Source organism: Hirundo rustica, chromosome 2 (genome assembly GCF_015227805.2).
Source record: "Hirundo rustica isolate bHirRus1 chromosome 2, bHirRus1.pri.v3, whole genome shotgun sequence".
Taxonomy (NCBI): Eukaryota; Metazoa; Chordata; class Aves; order Passeriformes; family Hirundinidae; genus Hirundo; species Hirundo rustica.
This window is the reverse complement of record NC_053451.1, coordinates 25,568,360-25,585,230: the sequence shown is the minus strand read 5'-3', so window position 1 is coordinate 25,585,230 and position 16,871 is coordinate 25,568,360. Positions and strand designations below refer to the sequence as shown.

The following is a 16,871-nucleotide window of genomic DNA, read 5'->3' as shown; positions in this document are numbered from 1 at the left end:
TCTGCAGCTCTGAAAGTGAAGTGAGGGCTTGGAGATTTCTGTTTCAGAATTACTGTTATCTGAAATGCTTTAAAATTTTCAAGGGTAGAATAATCTTTTTTCTTACCATTGCTAGTTCTACCAGACTGAAGTTACAGTGATGTGCAGCCATGTACCTCCCATTTAGCACATCTGCAGAATTCTGCCTTGCCTGTGATAATGCAGAGCAATTCAGAGTAGAATATGAAAAAACTTTGTCACCCCAGTGCTTGTACAGCAGAGGCCAAGCTGGAACAGGAGACATTACTACAAAGGCCTCTGGTGCATCATGTATGCACTTCTGTTGATTTGTAAAGGACAAGCAAGAATTTTAACAAATTACGAATTTCATTCCTTGGCTCTCATTGACCCAATCTCTGACCTGTAGCATGGAAGTGAATATTGTTAATATGTGTCCCTTATTCCATCCAAAGAGAGGGAGAGGAAAAAAAACCCAAAAAAACAAACAAAAGAAGAGAGATGTTCTTGTGCTTATAGCCTCAGTGGACATATCTGCAGTGCAGCTTGCTCACTGTTCTCTCTAAAAGGCAGATGAATCATCAGGTTAAATGAAAAGGGTTTTTTCCTACTCAGCAGCTGAATTCAGGGCTTGACTCCCTTTCCTACCTCCTTCATGACTTCAGTTTCCCTTTAGGAAAATGCCTGGGTTGTATTTCCTGCTTACCATGGCAACTGGCATACAAATTGAGGGAGAAAACCATGTTTGTTGAACTCTGGAATTGTTGTTAGCCAGAGCCAATTATTAGTGCTGTATGAGAACCAGTATTTTCCAGAGTCTCGCAATGACTTGGCCAGGAGGCGAGGGGAGCACCTCAGACTGCCCCACAGCATTCCCACGGCTATGAAAATCAGGCCAAAGGGACCCTGCAGACCTGCTCATGCTCCAGTCGGCTCTGTGCCCTAAATCAGGGTGCTTGAGCACATGGAAGTGCTTGAACACTGTTTCAGCCAGTTTCTTTTGCCTGCCTGACTCAGGGCAATGCCCTGTGTAAGGTTGTATTGGAAGCCACAGCTACAACATTTTGGATACTTTCGGCTAAGCCAGGACTGGGATTAAGCAAGTTCCCAACCTGGCTGTTAACCAGGAAACAATTTTACCAGCACCAAGGACCTTTTGACACTGGTGTCTCATGCATCCTCACTGCTGTTAACACAGGAGTCCAGCAGCTCTGGACAGCAGGACATCCCATGGTATCCCACTGGTATCCCACTGGATGGGGCTAAAGGTCAGCTGGCAGCAAAGGGGAGGCAGGCAGTGCTGGGAAGGGAAGGGAGACTGGCACAAGGCACCACCACCAACAAAAAGAACAGAATCATAACAAGCCAAGACAGGGAAAGGTGGTGAGATTTCTGAGTTCATTTTCTGTCCAGACAGGATAAACTTTTAAAAGAACGTGCCTCACCACAAGGGTGAAGGATGAACGGTTTCCGAGTTAAGGGTTAGAAATGAATGGGATCTGCAAAGCTCAGACCTACCCAAGTCCTGATGCCTTCAGCAGTTAGACACAGTCTGAGAGTTAGAATTTGAATGTTTGTCTCACTCCATAATTAAACAGGGTAGGTATTTTCGTATGTGTTATTAGCAAACTGCAGTGTGAGGTGAGCTACGTTTTGCAAACCTAGACAACTCCTAAGAATTATGTTTGCAATTTGGGTCCAGACCCATCTTAAAATGGGACCTGTTTTCTTCCATAGTGCATCTGCTGCAGAGGGTACATTTCTCTGTCATTTAAATCCCTTATCTGAAAAGACCAGGAATTATTTGAGTTCAGTGAGGGGAAATGACTTAAAAAAACCAACTTTGTAGCTGCTTAAGAAAGAACCACAAGGCACACAAACATGGGAACAACTAGAACTGGAGAAAGGAGAATAACACACATGATGCTTATTCAACGAGGAAGTTTCTAGATAAGTAAAACCCAAAAAGGAAAAAAAAACCCACCCAACACTCAACAGCCATAAGATTGAACCAGTCTGAAGAATATCAGGTCATTATCTTTCCCTCTTCCTTCATAGGAATCAGGAAGAATAAATAGGAAAAAAAAAAAAAATAGTGCTCACAAACTGCTTTACTTTTTGTTTGCACTGTGGGAAATTTACTTTATAAACACCAAGGCTCAGACAGTGTAAAAGGACTAGGCTGGTTATTTACAGGGATTTTTTGAAGTCACTTGGCTTTAGAGTTTCTAGCCTCTGTCCGGCCACAGTACCCTGCTAAAGGTGAGCATTGCTTTGGGAAAAATATAGGAGTCCTTTGTTGGCTCACAGTTAGCAACAGCCCTGGGTAGCCAGAGCAGCTCACTGCTCACCCACTTGTGTGTCTTGCAGGGTTTATCTCTGGTAGTGATCGTGCAAGAACCGCACATGACCTTGCCTGTGATGTAATTTCACCTGGCGAGCAAGTCAGAAACACCCTCACCTTTTTTCCTGTCGAGGATAAACCCTCAGCAGTCGTATTCCACTCCTGCCAAAGCAGGATCTCCTAAAGATGGATGCCTGAGATTACAGGGAGAGCTCTTGCAGGAGGTTCCCAGCATACCACACGTTGCAGGGGATTTCCCCAGTTGCCAAGGAGGGCAGGGCTGCCAAGGGTTGGGAGTAGGAGGATTCATTCATGGGCCAGTTTTAGGTCATTGGTCCCGATAAACATTTGCTTGGCATGAGTCCCTGTTGTAAGGAATGTGAAAAATTAAGATGGCAGGGCAGTGAGCAGGAAAGGGAATAAATCACCTGAGTCAGAAGATACTCAGCACCACTGTCAGCCTGGTTCCTAGTTTTCCCAATGAGGTGGGTAGCTGGATGCAGGTATGGCACATAATGGCCATTGTATGTCGTACATGAACCAGCAAGGTAAAGAAAAACGGGGCCTGAAAGGGTCTGTGCAAAGAGGTCTCATGCAGAAGTGAGGGGAAAGGAGGAAGGGGTAGGAAAACTTGTTGGAAAAATGGGGTTGAGGCACAAAATACACAAAGGCAGCCCCACGTTGCCCCATTGCCTGAAGGAACAAACACCTTCAGTAGTGCCAGCAACAAACATTCAGCAGTGTGAAAAACAGCAGGTTACATTTCTGTGTGTGTGGGAGGGCAGCAGCTGAGGAAGTGGGATTCCTTCTGGATTGGAGGACACACCACTCCATCAGCTATGAACAGAGGATGCTTCTCAGCGAGACTCTTGATTTCTCAGAGCTGGGAGTATTGCAATAAATTAATAATCTAAAAATGCATTTGGTAACTCCATGGGAGAACTGAAGTGTGCTTTTATTGCCAAGAGAACTGTGAATATTCACACCTACAGAGAATAAATACATAGAGCAAATCTGCAAACAAACCAAATGACTTTCACCTGCAGCATTTTTTTTCTTCTCCTTGTCTTAGCAGGATGTATTTGCGCAGCAGTTCTCATGCACACATGCATATTGCCTGCTCTGAGGACCGCATACATCCCTGCCTTCAGGGAGCAATCCAAACAGCTGAGAATGACCAGGATTCTTTTACAAGTCTCAGCTGACACATAAGCCTGTTCACCACCATTCCTGTCACAGACTGCATCCCTTCCTCACCCTTTCCCTGGCACCCCAGGTAGTTTCAGAGTCTGGAATCAACCTTCAGAAGCCCAGCTTTTTCTGTTTTTTCAGCAGCATTTTTCATGACCCTGATCAACATTGCTCTGTCATCAGTCCAATCCTCTCCTTCCCCCTTAGTTCAGGCAGATAAAGCTGGGTTTTTCTGCATGCAATGTTTGGTACATCTGCACCGATCCACCATTGCCTGGATCACTTGGTCACAGCTTTTAATTTTTTAGTACACAAATCATAAAGTGCAATGTGAGGGAAAGGCTGAAGAAGCAGAAAGCAAAAGAAGAAAAAAGAAGAAGCAAAAAGTTGAGGAACTCAAACCGAATTGACTTGAGCTGCCATTTATGTAATAGGTCAATGGTATCATTTGCAACTGGTTGGGGCAGTTAATAGTGCAATAGTCCATTTAAAGTATTCTAGTTCCTCTTCTCCTTCAAAATCCTGCAGCATTTTCCTCTATATTTAATGCAGTGCTGTAATCATACCACATTTAGATGGAGCAGAAAGGATCTAAGCAGAAAGGTCAGAAGCAAAAGACCAGAGGAGGAAAAAGATTTGTTCTTGCCCGCTTCTGTGGTCCTACAGTTTTCTCCAGGCAGAATGTCCAGTGACATCCATATTCAGGCCTTACTAGCCTCTAGAAAGTCCCACAGCAAGTTGTTTCACCCATTTGCAGAGCTGCTTGAGTTTCAGAAAAAAACCCTAGCAAGAGGCCCTTATGCAGGAGGGCAGCTATCCACGATGGTTGCCAGGACCAGGAGTTATTGGAGGCGTTTGGCCAGGCAAGAACAGAGTCTCTGTGCCTGCCGTGTCCTTTCTGCCCCATTTCTCTCCTCTCTGCTGTTGCAGTTGGCAGGAATTTGCAGTTTCTGGCAAGTAGCAGAGAACCCAGCCTTTGCCATCGCTCCCCAAATTTGGCAGATGCTGATTCTCTTTAGATTTCTTTACATTTAGGTATTACTGTGGCTTTCAGCAGCATAAACATAAAAGCACCCAACCCTACCACCAAACCTCCCCCCCTCCCCCTCAAAAACCAAACTCTAACCACTGACATACACGGTCTGCAGGGTCAATCCATGACTCAAGTCTCACAGCAAAAGTCCTGAAGAGTAACTTCCTTATGGAATTTCTCAGAGTCCAGAGTCTCCAAGACAGTCACCCCACCACTGAACCAGGGGAGCGGCTGATCCGTGAGGACAGTAAGTTCTGAAGGCATAGTCATACAGAAAACTCTTTCCGCGTTCCAGGAGCCCATTTCTTCCTCAAGTTCTTCAGCCTTGTACCTGCCTCCTCCTCTCCCCCCGTACTCTGGCAAGGAACTATTTGGCTGCTGAGTTTCTGTAGCACGCTGCATCTCGGTGCTTTAGCATCTCTGTTACAGGACGTTAAAGCTTGTCACTGTCCTGCCCCACACGTCCCAAATGTAGGCCTTTATTATTTACCCTTCCCAAAGACACAACTTTGAACAAGAGAAAAAAGTCACTTCTACTTCTTTTTAATTAATATTTTGGTGAATATACAAAAACAAAGAATCAAGGCAGATGGCAAATATCCGGACCCGAACCAGTACATCTTTGGAAGACGCTTCACCTTAAAACACGCTACAAAGGAGCACATTTCTCACAATACATTTAACTACTGAAGCGTTCACAAGGAAAGACACCAGCTCAGTCTGGGCCAAAATAAACAGCCTTTATTGAACTGAGTGAAAACTGCAAACACTGATGCAAGGTCTGGGTTTGGTTCAGTTAGCTCCTCGCTTGCAATTTTTTTCACAGGAGTTACTCACTGCCATTATTTGCCTTTTGTCCTACCTGATCCAGGGATGTGGAAGGGGGATGACACAGGGGGTGTGACCATTTACACACAGGTAGCTGAAGCAAGAAGCAAACCAGGAGCATGAGCCACCTTGCAAAGGCAACTACAGCACAGAACCCCTTGTATTCTGCACGAATTCTAGCCCGTAGATGTATGAAATCTTGTGCAAAGTACATAACAGCATTTTTGAAGGAGTTGCTTTTTAGTAAGTGGAGCTTCTCCTGGACTGGCACTTCTGAAGGTAGGAGCACATGCAGTAGTTTCATCAGTGACAGGAGGTAGGCTTGCATATAGGCAGCATATTGCTGAGAAGTGAGCTAGCCTTTTATTGGGCTTGACTAGCAACAGACTTTTTATCTGTGACATGTTTTTATTGCTGACACACTTAAATGCTCCGAGTATCTGCCTTATTCTAAGGCAAGGGTGACAGAGACCAGCAAGAGAAGTTGAACAGTAAAATATAATAGAGAGGTCTGCAGTCTTCTCCCTTGCAGCATCCGTCTTTGTTGGTCACAGCAGGTTACAGTTTTGCTCACACAGCCCTTGCTGGGGCGTTATAATTTAAATTCAAACTAGTTTTAGAGAGACAATTTCCTAGAGCAAGTGTATATGGACATTTTCTTTTCTGATGTCATCCGAGAACAAATCAGATCACTTTTTTTCTCATGCTCCAGGATTTCTTGCACAGTGAAAGAAGGATTGTGCCTCAGCCAGGAGGAATTAAGGCTGCAGAACAAGGGGCAAAGCAGGGACAAGAAGATTCTTTCCTGCAGTCATCAGTCCTTTGCATCAAGTTTTTGGAGGGGCAAAAGTATATATATGGGAGAGGTAGTGGGAAAACTTCAAATCCTCCATGGCCTGAAGGAGAATGGAGCGGGAGACAAACAAATGCAGTTTCACATGGCTCTGCAGGATAGCACTGAGCACGCCAGGCCTTCAGTATTCAATTCCACTCCAGTAAAACATGGTGCCAAGGAGGACGCAGAACTGAAATGACAACACTATTAAGTTTCTCTGCCCCCCACTTCCTGCTCTCCACCTCTCTCCCAAGCCCCATTTAGTCCTACTGTCAGGAGAGAGCAACAGAAATCCTTGAAAAGCAAAGCCTGTTATGGTAGAAGAAACTTAAAGTTTTTTATCTGCACAGAATCTACACAGCAGAGAAAGAAGATACGTGCATCTATAACTATTTGACTGTATCACTCATCTCACTGGGGATTATCTGTCATGAAGCTGCTAAACCCTGAGTACTGAATATACTCATAGGAAATCTTCGAACTACAAACTGAATTATCTATCACGATGATCCAATACCCTCCACAAAGAAGCATCTGCCAGTTGTGTTTGCTGTGTTGTATTGCTGAGATGGCAGCAAATCGTGGCAGGCTGGAAGCCCATCTAGTTCCTCACCTCTGGAAGGCAGAATGGATGGGAACTTGCTATTGTAGCCCTGAGTGGAGCAGGCTACAGGCGGATTTGTGATGAATGAATGACGATATTCCGTGGACATTTTGAATGCGTCAGTCCTGTCATCCTCCTCCACCCAACTGGGTGTGGAAGAGCAAGAGAAGAGAAGAGAAGAGAAGAGGAAATAAAGGCAAATATTAAGTACTTACAGTCCAGCAGAGGATGGCAAAGCCAAACCAGGCAACGCCCCAGGCTTGTGTGTTCACTGGCCCAGAAATAGCATCATAACAACCCTGAAAGACAACCGGGAATGACTCAACAGCAGCACCGAGCCTGCACTGCAAGGTGACAAACTTACCCACCCCTGAGAGAGACTGAGGTGGCATGGTGGCATGCTCCTCTCCTACTGCAACTTGGGCAGCTCAGAGGGTCTCAAAAAACCATGCCAGAGATACACTGCTTATTGACAACTTGCAGATATCCTAGCATTTCTGACTCCAAATACAAAGTAGACCCTTCTCAAACACTTCAAGGACAACTTGCTGTGCCATCCACTTGCCAGGTACACTTAGATAACCAAACACAGTTGACACAGAATTGACCTCCAGAATTAAGAGGCTGCAGGCAAATTTGGAAGCTTGAATGCCTTCTAGAAATGCAAGCTAGTGCAGAAGGTGATGCCCATGACCCAGCAACCCAGTGTATAGGACATGATGATCTAATGAAAAGTTCTTCCTTGAGGAGGAGAACTGCTGACTTGCTCACTCACGTTGTATACGCTCATCTTTGGGCTAAGCTTGATTTAGCTACTGTCCATCATGTTAGAAATGTCACTTCTTACAAGTGGCTTGGGAGATTTCTCTCTCCATCAGGAAAGCCTTTATCCTAAAAAAACATTCCTGTCCTGTGTTCAGCAACATGGCCAGGTCTCTACAGGCATTCCTTCTCCTCCAGAAAGGAACACCTTCCCCTTCTTTTGAACACCTGTAGCTTACAGTGAAGGAGAAAGGCTATTCATGGTCTCTTTCCCTTCCAGCAAGGCACTTTTGACTGGCACATGCTAACTGTAAAAAACCAGAGATGGTCTTACATTGCTGTTAATGTAGCCAGGCACTCCAAGTTTGCAGCCATCGAGGTTGAAGGGAAGCCCTTGTTCATCCAGGACACAGCACGTCCGTGGCCAGGGGTAGTCGGCGTCGCTGTGCGTGAGGCGGAAGGCAGACGTGTACTCCTGCCAGTCGGAGGGGCCCAGCACCCCACAGCAGTGGTTCTGCAGGGACAGAGAAGGGAAGGTCTTTGTGGGCCCAGGTCACAGCCCTGCACATGTCAGGACACCGCTTGGGCACTAATCACAGATGTACGGGAGAGATTTTTGAAGCGCCTGCCTTTGACAGTCTGCTGTCTGATAAACGAGCTAAAGGGGGAGTGTGTCAGAACTTTCTTTAAGGTTCAAGGCAGATGCCATCCTCTTTATTATCCAGCAGCCCAAAGGAGGACTTGAAATTCCAGGCTTGCAGAGCATTTAGTAATTAGTGACTTTTCAGTGTTATTACCCGAATCATGAGATCATCCCATGTCTTTGTGAGCTCGTTGTCACTGTTACTGGCTGGCGCTGAATTCTGATATCTCTCCAGCATTTGCTTCAGAAGGAGCCCTGGAGTGAGCTACAGGAAAAAAAAAAAACAAAACAACCCAACAAATCAAAACCAGAGAAAAATGCAGAAACTATGTAAATAAGTGGCCATGTAAAGCAAATACAGGGTTATTTGGGGAGGATGTGTTTTCTTGTTTCAGTGTCCTGCTGGAGAACAGGAATGTTGCTTCTCCTCCGGTTTTACACACAAGAATAAAGAGCAGGATTTGAGGAGCGGGAGCAACAAAGATGAAGATCTCAAGCAGGCACTACTAGATGTAGATCACAAGAGCTGTGCAGAAGCTATGGATTGCATTTGGTATGTTGTAACTAAAGCACCATAAATAATTTTCCTCCCCACAGTATCTCCAATAATCCATGTAATCTTTCCCTCACCAGTAACACTGCCTGGGGCAATGCTGCAGATTTGTCTTCTCTGTGTATGATAGATTAATCAGTCTGTAGCTGAAAGACTAAACAGTGTATTGATGATTCAACTAACCCACGTTCATTATTTCCTTAGCTACAAGATTGTAAACAGTTCAACATGTTAAAAATAACAAAACTATGTTAGAAAGGACAAAGTTATTTCTTTGATTAGAATAATGATGTTGGAGTTCATCCTTGTGGGGTTGTCTTCTGCTCAGCAGTAATCCTGTGAGTTTACACCGTATTATCACAATGACTGTGCTGAACAGGATGACTGTGTGCCCTAGAACTTGTGTTTCCCAGCACAGTTAAAAGAATGCCTGAGGAAAGAAATACTCACAGAGTCTCGGTGAGTCGCTGCTGTGATGCAAGAAGCCATTTCAAATGCAAAAGTGATCAGCATCAGAATGATGTACTGTGGGAGAAAGAGAGCAGAATTAGCTCTCGGAGAAACAGTACAGCATATTTTTCAAGATTAAGCCGGAAACCCTGCTTGATGCAAAGGCTATCATATTCCCTCTGACCCAGCCTGAATGTTCTCCTAGCCCTTCCCCGTGCTCGTTTCAATTCGCAATCTGCTTTCTTGAAGGTGAATGACTGGAATTGTTCTCCATCTCAGACAAGATTTCATCAGAACCTCATGGGACTGAGGCTGCCCTGCTTCCATGGAAAATACTTGGTCCTTTTCTTTGTTGCATCTCATTGGCAACCTATGTTGTGTCATGCGTCCTCCTTTCACTTCCACTTACCAGCTGCAAGCTTTTCAGCAGGAAGCTGTTCACTCCTAGCAGGACAGATTGTATGTCGGGGAAAGGGAAGGTGCAGCTCAGGGCATCATTCAGATCCCCCTGATTTTTCACCATCAGATCTCCTGAACACTCTTACACTGTGAGCAAAGATCCTTCATGAAAACAGATTCCAAGGGTCACCTCTCATAGTCTCTTTCACTCTTTCTGTTCCCCTTCCAGCATAATCCCTTTGACATTTTCCATATTTTGTTTGGAGTTCTCATGTGTCTGTTCCTCCTCTCATGTTTTATAATGTGCTTCTGTGATTTAAGGCATTTTTTTCCTACTTACCCCAGCTTCTGTCCCTTGTACCCTCTCACGTATCCTAAACCAGAGCCTTGGGTTTCAGCCAAGACACCGAAAATCAGAGGTAAGGGAATGCTATTTCCTCAGCTGTTTGCTGACATATTCCCAGGCCCAAGGGTTCAGATCTCTGAGTGCCTCTTGTCTAAATCAGACACCCTGCAACCCCACAGTAATCCACGAGATAGCTCATTTCAGAGTTTTCATCTCTACCCTTTGCTAATGCAAGCACCAATTAAGTTTTGCCATTGCTAAATTAAACTACTAAGTAAGACATTGTACAGAGATTTGTCCACATCTTAACATTGTCCTTGGCTTATCCAAAGCTCTGTCCCCACCCCTGTAATTTCTGCCTGCCTGCTGATGTCTTATGTTGTTGATTGCACCCACATTTGGTATCCTGACGCTTACTAATGACTTGTACAGAAGTCACTGCTTATCAGCTCCTAAAGTGAAAAGTGTATGACAGCTGAAAAGCAGTAAGGGGTGGGGAGAAACAAGGATCTAAACCACATCCCAGCTCTATGTGATTGCACAAGTGCTCCTGCATTGCTTCAGGGCAAGGTCAGGGTCAAGCCAGTCAAACCTTCACTGTGGCTACCTCCATTAATGCCCTCAGCCTGGTTCAGGATCTTTTTGTACGTGAGTCTTCAGAGGAGTCACCTTCTGGTACACCACAGCCACGATCAAGAGAAACCTTTGGCTCCTCTCCAGTATAAAAGCTGCCTTTGCTCGCTGGTTGATTCCCAAGGTGACCAGGGACACTGAGGCAGCATTTGTTCAGTTTGGCAGCAGCAGGAAGGCGAATTTTGCTACACTTACCAGCAGCAGCAAGGTCCTGCTGGCCTTAATGACTCCAACGATTCCAAGGATAGACAGAGCAAAGAGCGCAAGGCCGACAAAGATGCCGATCCAGGCAGCAGCGTAGATGTCGCTGTTTTCTGTGGCTTTCAGCAGAGGGTAGAGACCATGGGGGTTAGACACAAAGTAGATGCACTCTGCTGTCAGGGCAATGCCGCACATCTGGGAAGCACAAGAAACCCATTAGATCAAGGTTCCCCGAGGAAATAGCAAAGACAGGAACAGGTGTAGACTGCTTTCCTTTCATTCAACTTCCTGCCAAGTGGGAGCTACCCAGCTCCTCCTCTGCCCAGCTCTACAGTCTCTTGTATTGGGACTTCTCAGAAGATTTGCGGTCAAATCTCACCCAGCCTTGATCTGAGAGGTCAGGCCTCGGACCTGAGGATGTTAAGAAAGAATGAACAGAACCATTCCACCACTGTGGAGGGAGGTGGCTGGAAAAATGTTGGTCTGCTCTTGCTAACCAAAGTTCTAATGCTTTTCCCCTATCACCCATCTTGGTATTGTGGTTCTGCCCCTGCTGCCACTTTCCCACCCAACTGATCATCTAGAACAACTCTCCTCATTCTCTTTCACACTATTTATGTGTGGACTTCACATGTGAAGAGGGAGAACTGCTGTTTTAAGAAGCATCATACTGGAAGGAGGCCTCCACCCATACTTGTTCCACTTCACTTACCCCAATGACCACATTCCCAAAGACTAACAGACCCTGCAAGATGTGTACACAATCATCGCTTTTTGCCATCTTTAATCCTTCATGCAACCTAGAAAAAACCAAACACAGTCTTCAATTAAATCACCGGTACAAAATGATTCACTCAGAAACACAAATTATCCATGAGGAGAAGGATAGACAGAATTTGCCTGCCTGTCTGTACACCTCCCATCCCTTGCTTTATAGTGGTTTCAGAGGAGACCTCCCCAGGTGTTAATCTGATAACTCAACCTCTCCCCGATACCTGAGCCACAGAAAACTGGAACAACTCTGGGGGCAGCTGTTGTCTTCAGCTCCCTTTTGGGTAGGATTTTTGTCATCACAACAGCACTCATAACAACCTCAGCTCATGGTGTGTCATTTCTACCTGGCCAGAAACACCAGCTACATCTGGATGGAGACAAATTCAGCACCCTCACCTCATCCCTCTTCCAAAGGGGCCAGCATTCCTCCAGGGCACACTGTCCTGGGCCATTTTGACCAGCACCACCACAGGTCTGAACTGGTAATCCAGCTGTATCCCACACACACACACCTACAGCACAGGACTTTGCTAAGAGCAGCTCCATCTCCCACCCGTGCTGGGAATGGGAGCGGAGTCCCCCAAGTCAGGGGTGAGGGAGGAAGGGAAGGATGGAGGGGCCAGCTCAGGTTGTGGTTGCAGGGAGTCGGGCCAAGTAGTATTCCTACTGAATTCCTGAGAGTGCTGTATCCTGCAGTCTAGAGTCAGGTGCTCTGGATCAAATCCATCCCCTTCCAGAGAGGGCTCCATAAAGGCATCAGTCAGAGGTGTAAGGCTTCTTGGAGAAAGAAGCTTGGACACCAGAGCCCACCAAATTTTTCTCTCGAAGGGATGGAGCACATGTGCATGGAGAGGGTAAGGGAAACAACCCCAACCCTGAGACAACTCCATTTACCAGGTGGTTCAGAAAATAGAAATCGGGAAAAAAATGCTGCAGTGATCCCAGCTTGAGCAGACAACAGGAAAAACTGCTTGAACATCCTTCTTCTGCCAGAGAACCTGCACTTGTGCCTCTCTTTTGCTGGGGCTACTGATTTCACAATTCTCCAAAGAAGCAGTTGAGAAATATGAGCAGACAAAGCTGCCAATGAAGGGGAGCCTACTGAGGAACAGAGCATTGTGACCTCTCTAACAATGCCATCTCCTGCCTCCTCAGCAGCTGCCCTTTTCGGGGTATGTAGGACTTTCAACGGTGACAGAAGAAAACCAGGCAATTCCTACCACTCTTTCTGCAGTGGTTTGAGGGTTAGGCATGCGGACATCTCCAGTACTCTCACCATTATATCAGTAGAGCCCCCAAGTATTTTTGCATGTAGGAATTTTAAAATAATATGTGGCCATTATTTTTAAGTTGAGAAGATACTTTTAGTCCCAGCTGGGTGTTTGGAGGCCAGACACAGTATACATGAAACTGGCTCTGTGTTGAAAATGGCGGGCTCATGAGGTCAACCTGAATCTCTGTCCCTGCCAAACTTCCTGACCAGCCAGGGTGTCCAGGACCTGTCTTGCAGGTCAAAGATGAGTCTGAGCAGTGTTCAGCCATGTGTTCTATAATACAACACTGCAGAGTCTGCCAAAGCTAAGATGAATCCTGGTCCTCCGCCCATCTGAAAGCTGGAGAGACCACTGCCTGGCTCATGGACCTCTGTGCTGCAAGCTCCAGGGATGTTAAAAAATCCTTCGGTTATCACCATCTAAGGGACAGCACAAGCCAGGCAGCAGTCCAAAAAGCAAGGAACTCTTTCCTGTTTGAACACAGGCACTTGAACTCTGACTGCTACATGGAAAAGCGGGTCTGCTCCAGTTGCAGGGTATAAAGCAAGTTGAGTGTGTTACCCTGTTCAGTGCAACAGCAGCACTCACACCTTGTACGTGGGCTGTCCGTCCAGACCAAGCTCTTGCCTCTCCACAAGCCGGCTTTCTTCTCCTCCTTGGCAGGCAGAACCTGCCTCACTCCTGTCTCCCCTTGGGCGGGTATTATTGCAGTCACACTAGCTGGAGAAAGCAAGCCCCTTCTCTTGGGGCTCTCCTATGCCCAGTGGGCTACTCTGGTTGTGAGGAAAGCCAGCCACAGTGACCACCACACATATCAGCTGGAAAATGGCAAGTTTCCAGACAACCTAAGGTTCTCTAGTACCTTAACTAAGTTCAATGGGATTGCAGTGCAGGGGGAAGCAGAGACACCAGGAAGAAGAAAAGGGAAAGAAAAAAGGCTTTACTCTAGACCTAAAAAACCCCAGTGTTGCCATATTTCTATGAATTATCCCTCTGCCTCCAAGCGATTGGCACCAAAAGAGTTCATTTTTTGGTCTCCACTTTATTAACCTGTGCCACACAGGTCTACCCCTTGTCTGACCTCTTCTCATTTGCAGATGGTCCAGTATCACCATCAGCAGGTGCTCCAAGGCCATGACAACAGCTGGGCAGCTGGAGAGCCAATCCTCCAACATGTCCCAGAGGAGAAGCTGCCGGAGATCGGGAGCTTTCCACCTGCTCCTCATGCCTCGGGGGTGAGCTGTGTTCAGCAAGAGCCGATTGCACGGCACTTGGCACAGGTACACGACCACAGAGGCATGAGGCAAGCTTGGCTGCCGTGCCCGAGGCCGGCTGTGCACAGATGTGAGCCACAGGCACCCCTGGGTGTGACAGTGGTGGGCAGCCACCCTCCCAACCCCTGGACACACAGCTGCCAGCAGCCTCTGCCCATGGACACAAACACATTTGGAGGTAGAGGAGCCTTCTTCCTGGGCTTGTTAAAATTAGTTTTATGACCCAAATGCAGTTTTCTGGGGCTTCAGGGAAACCCTTGAGGAAACCGGAGCTCCAGTTGCAACCATTATCCAAAAGTTCCATATAAGAAGGCAGCCAGGTCCTGGAATTTCCTGGAACCTTGACCTGCTGTTCCTTGGCACATCCTAGAAACCTTGCAATTTACGTGTGACTTATCTAGGTGCGAGGTATTCAAGTATCACTACCACAGATTTTGCCCCATGCTCTAAGCAGCTATAGAAAGGTGTCTGTTGCTCCCACTGTACCAAGAACCCCCGTGTCCCTCCTGAGGCACATGTTTCTTACTCCTTCTGACATTCCTACAACCAGTACAAATGGTTGTAACTTCTCCCCTCTCCTCTCCCCTCACACCCCCAAAACACCCCTTACACTCACGGGGGTCCAGCTGAGCTTGCCAGAGCCCAGGAGAAGTGGTAGCCTTGCCTGCCCCGGTACCCCACAAACTGCAGACAATCTATTATTTCTGTGCCCTTGAAGCTTTCTTGACCTCCCCTCGCTTCCTTTACTGTCAGTATTTCTTGAGACCCTCAGCACAACTGTGGGAGACGAAAAGGAAGCTCTTTTCTGCAGAGGCTGGCTTCTGCCCTTGTATTTTAGGTGTTAACCTCATGCAGGCTTTGAAAGAACGCTCTTCTGGCAACAATTCCTGGATTCAAATGGAATTAGGGGTCTGTTGTGCACCCCTCATGCACACTGCATAGGTCAGTCTTTCAAAGCCTCCACACCCTGTCTCTATAGGCTGGGACAGGCTTTCAGTGGCCTTATGGATGAATTCCCCCTTCTCAGCCTACCTCTACTCCATCTCTAGCCAAAAAAGCCAATGGATAACAATTCACTCGGCATTGCCCAACACAGACCCAGGTGGCATTTGGATTGCCTTGAGTTTTGTGCTAGCCGTCAAGCACTGTGACAAAGGGACGTCCCAAAACAACCCTGCGAGCATCATTTGCTTCTTCACCCTGCTCCTGGAGGTTTCTCAGCACGGTAGCGGGGCTTCTCATCACCTCTTGCCACCTCCCTTTCCCTCAGCGTCCCTGCTCAGGGCGTTGCATTCTCATGCCCTGGTGCAAGGAGGCAGAGACAAAGGATGCATTTGTTTTATGACTCAGGGGCTCTGCCCGCCTTGGCTGAAGGGCTCTGCACCACTCGAGCGCAGCTGAGCAAACTCGGCCGCTCGGCAGCAGGATCCTGGACCCTGCCCGTGCAGCCCAGCGGGGCAGAAGCCTGGGCACCGCCCCTCCTGTCCAAGCCCGGAGGGAGAGCATGTTTCTACAGGCAGAAGCAAGATGCCCAGGCTAGCCCTGGGGTGCTGATGGAGGGAAGTCATCCACGTGGAACCGCTGCCAGAGGTGCTGTGCCAAGGCCAGTGCCGGTGCCATGGGAAGCCTCCGTGAGCCTGCCCACACCCAGACCTCCGGTGGACCCTCTTGCATCAAGCAATAAACTTACTTTAGGTTTGGTTTTTTTTAAATTTGATATAATGGAGAATTTAGCCCCTAAGGGGCTTAAAAAGAAGGTATTTTCCAAGCGCTTGGGACACCTTGAGAATTACACAGTTTTTAAGAGGATGTAATTTAATACGTTAATGATGAATCGCTTGAACTCCACTGTAAGACGCTGAGTGTTTTACAAATGTCAGTTCATCATTTGTTTACTTATTTTAAAGCAAACATCTCCAGCGGACACAAATCCATGCACTCCTCCTGCCCTGCTGGACTTTCCCAATGCTCCACCTCCCCTGAAATGCAGCCACCTCTGACAGAAAACTGCTTGTGTGCTAGGAGTCAACCACACTCCGAAATGGAAGAGGCAGACAGTTATTTTGTGCTACCAGGGGAGAAAAATAAAGCAAAAACATAGCTCAGCATCAAGCAGGGGTCACAGAGTGATTAGGTTTCCTTTTGAAGAGATGGCTATGAAGTGAAGCCTGTGTGAACAGTGGTGTGGCTGGTAAATCATCATTAAGCATAATTACCTCAGAAGCGGAGCTGGGAGGAAGGTTTTTCCTCGCTCCTGTATTAGTTCAGCACAGCCAAAATGAGAGGGTTTTTTTAACTTTCCTACTTTCGCAAGTGATGGGGGAACTAAAAGATTCTTACTCCTCAACAACAATTTCTCCTTTTTTTAAAACACTCAGATTTACAGCAGATTTAATTTTTTTACCATCCCCTTCTCCCCAGTCTTTAGGAGAAAAAAATACAAAACAAATTAAAAGGGCCATAGAAAAGACACAGCCTGAGGTAAGAAAAATTAAATACTTAACAATTTCCTGCAGTTAACCTTATCCAGGTACCAGACTCCCACATACCAAACACAGTCCAAGGACGAAAATAAGAAACATTAAACATAAGAGCTGTCTTTTCTCCTAATGGACGCTTATGGCTCACATGCCTCTTTAGGAGGAAGACCATGATCAAAGCAAGCCACTCACCGCTCTCTGCTCGTGATGCTTCCCAGCAGAAATCCCAACCCACCTGCAAAGCTGAAAA

At 46.6% G+C, this 16,871-nt stretch overlaps 1 protein-coding gene across 1 annotated transcript; it reads right to left on the bottom strand.

The window, feature by feature from the left end:
* Window positions 1-5,155: 5,155 nt before the first annotated feature.
* Window positions 5,156-16,871, bottom strand: UPK1B (uroplakin 1B). Its single transcript, XM_040055941.1, has 8 exons — window positions 16,814-16,871; window positions 11,532-11,619; window positions 10,814-11,014; window positions 9,241-9,315; window positions 8,392-8,502; window positions 7,929-8,108; window positions 7,048-7,131; window positions 5,156-6,418 (listed from the first exon to the last, which is right to left on the bottom strand). Exons 2-8 carry the CDS (start codon window positions 11,598-11,600, stop codon window positions 6,368-6,370), a joined length of 771 nt encoding a protein of 256 aa, XP_039911875.1. The 5' UTR covers window positions 11,601-11,619; window positions 16,814-16,871; the 3' UTR covers window positions 5,156-6,367.

Coding starts and splice junctions, on each gene's coding strand:
- UPK1B (XM_040055941.1), bottom strand. CDS start 11,600: ATGGCAAAAAGCGATGATTGTGTACACATCTTGCAGGGTCTGTTAGTC. Junction 8,503..9,240: donor CAGCGACTCACCGAGACTCT/GTGAGTATTTCT, acceptor TTTTTCCTGTAG/CTCACTCCAGGGCTCCTTCT. Junction 8,109..8,391: donor GGGATGATCTCATGATTCGG/GTAATAACACTG, acceptor CTGTCCCTGCAG/AACCACTGCTGTGGGGTGCT.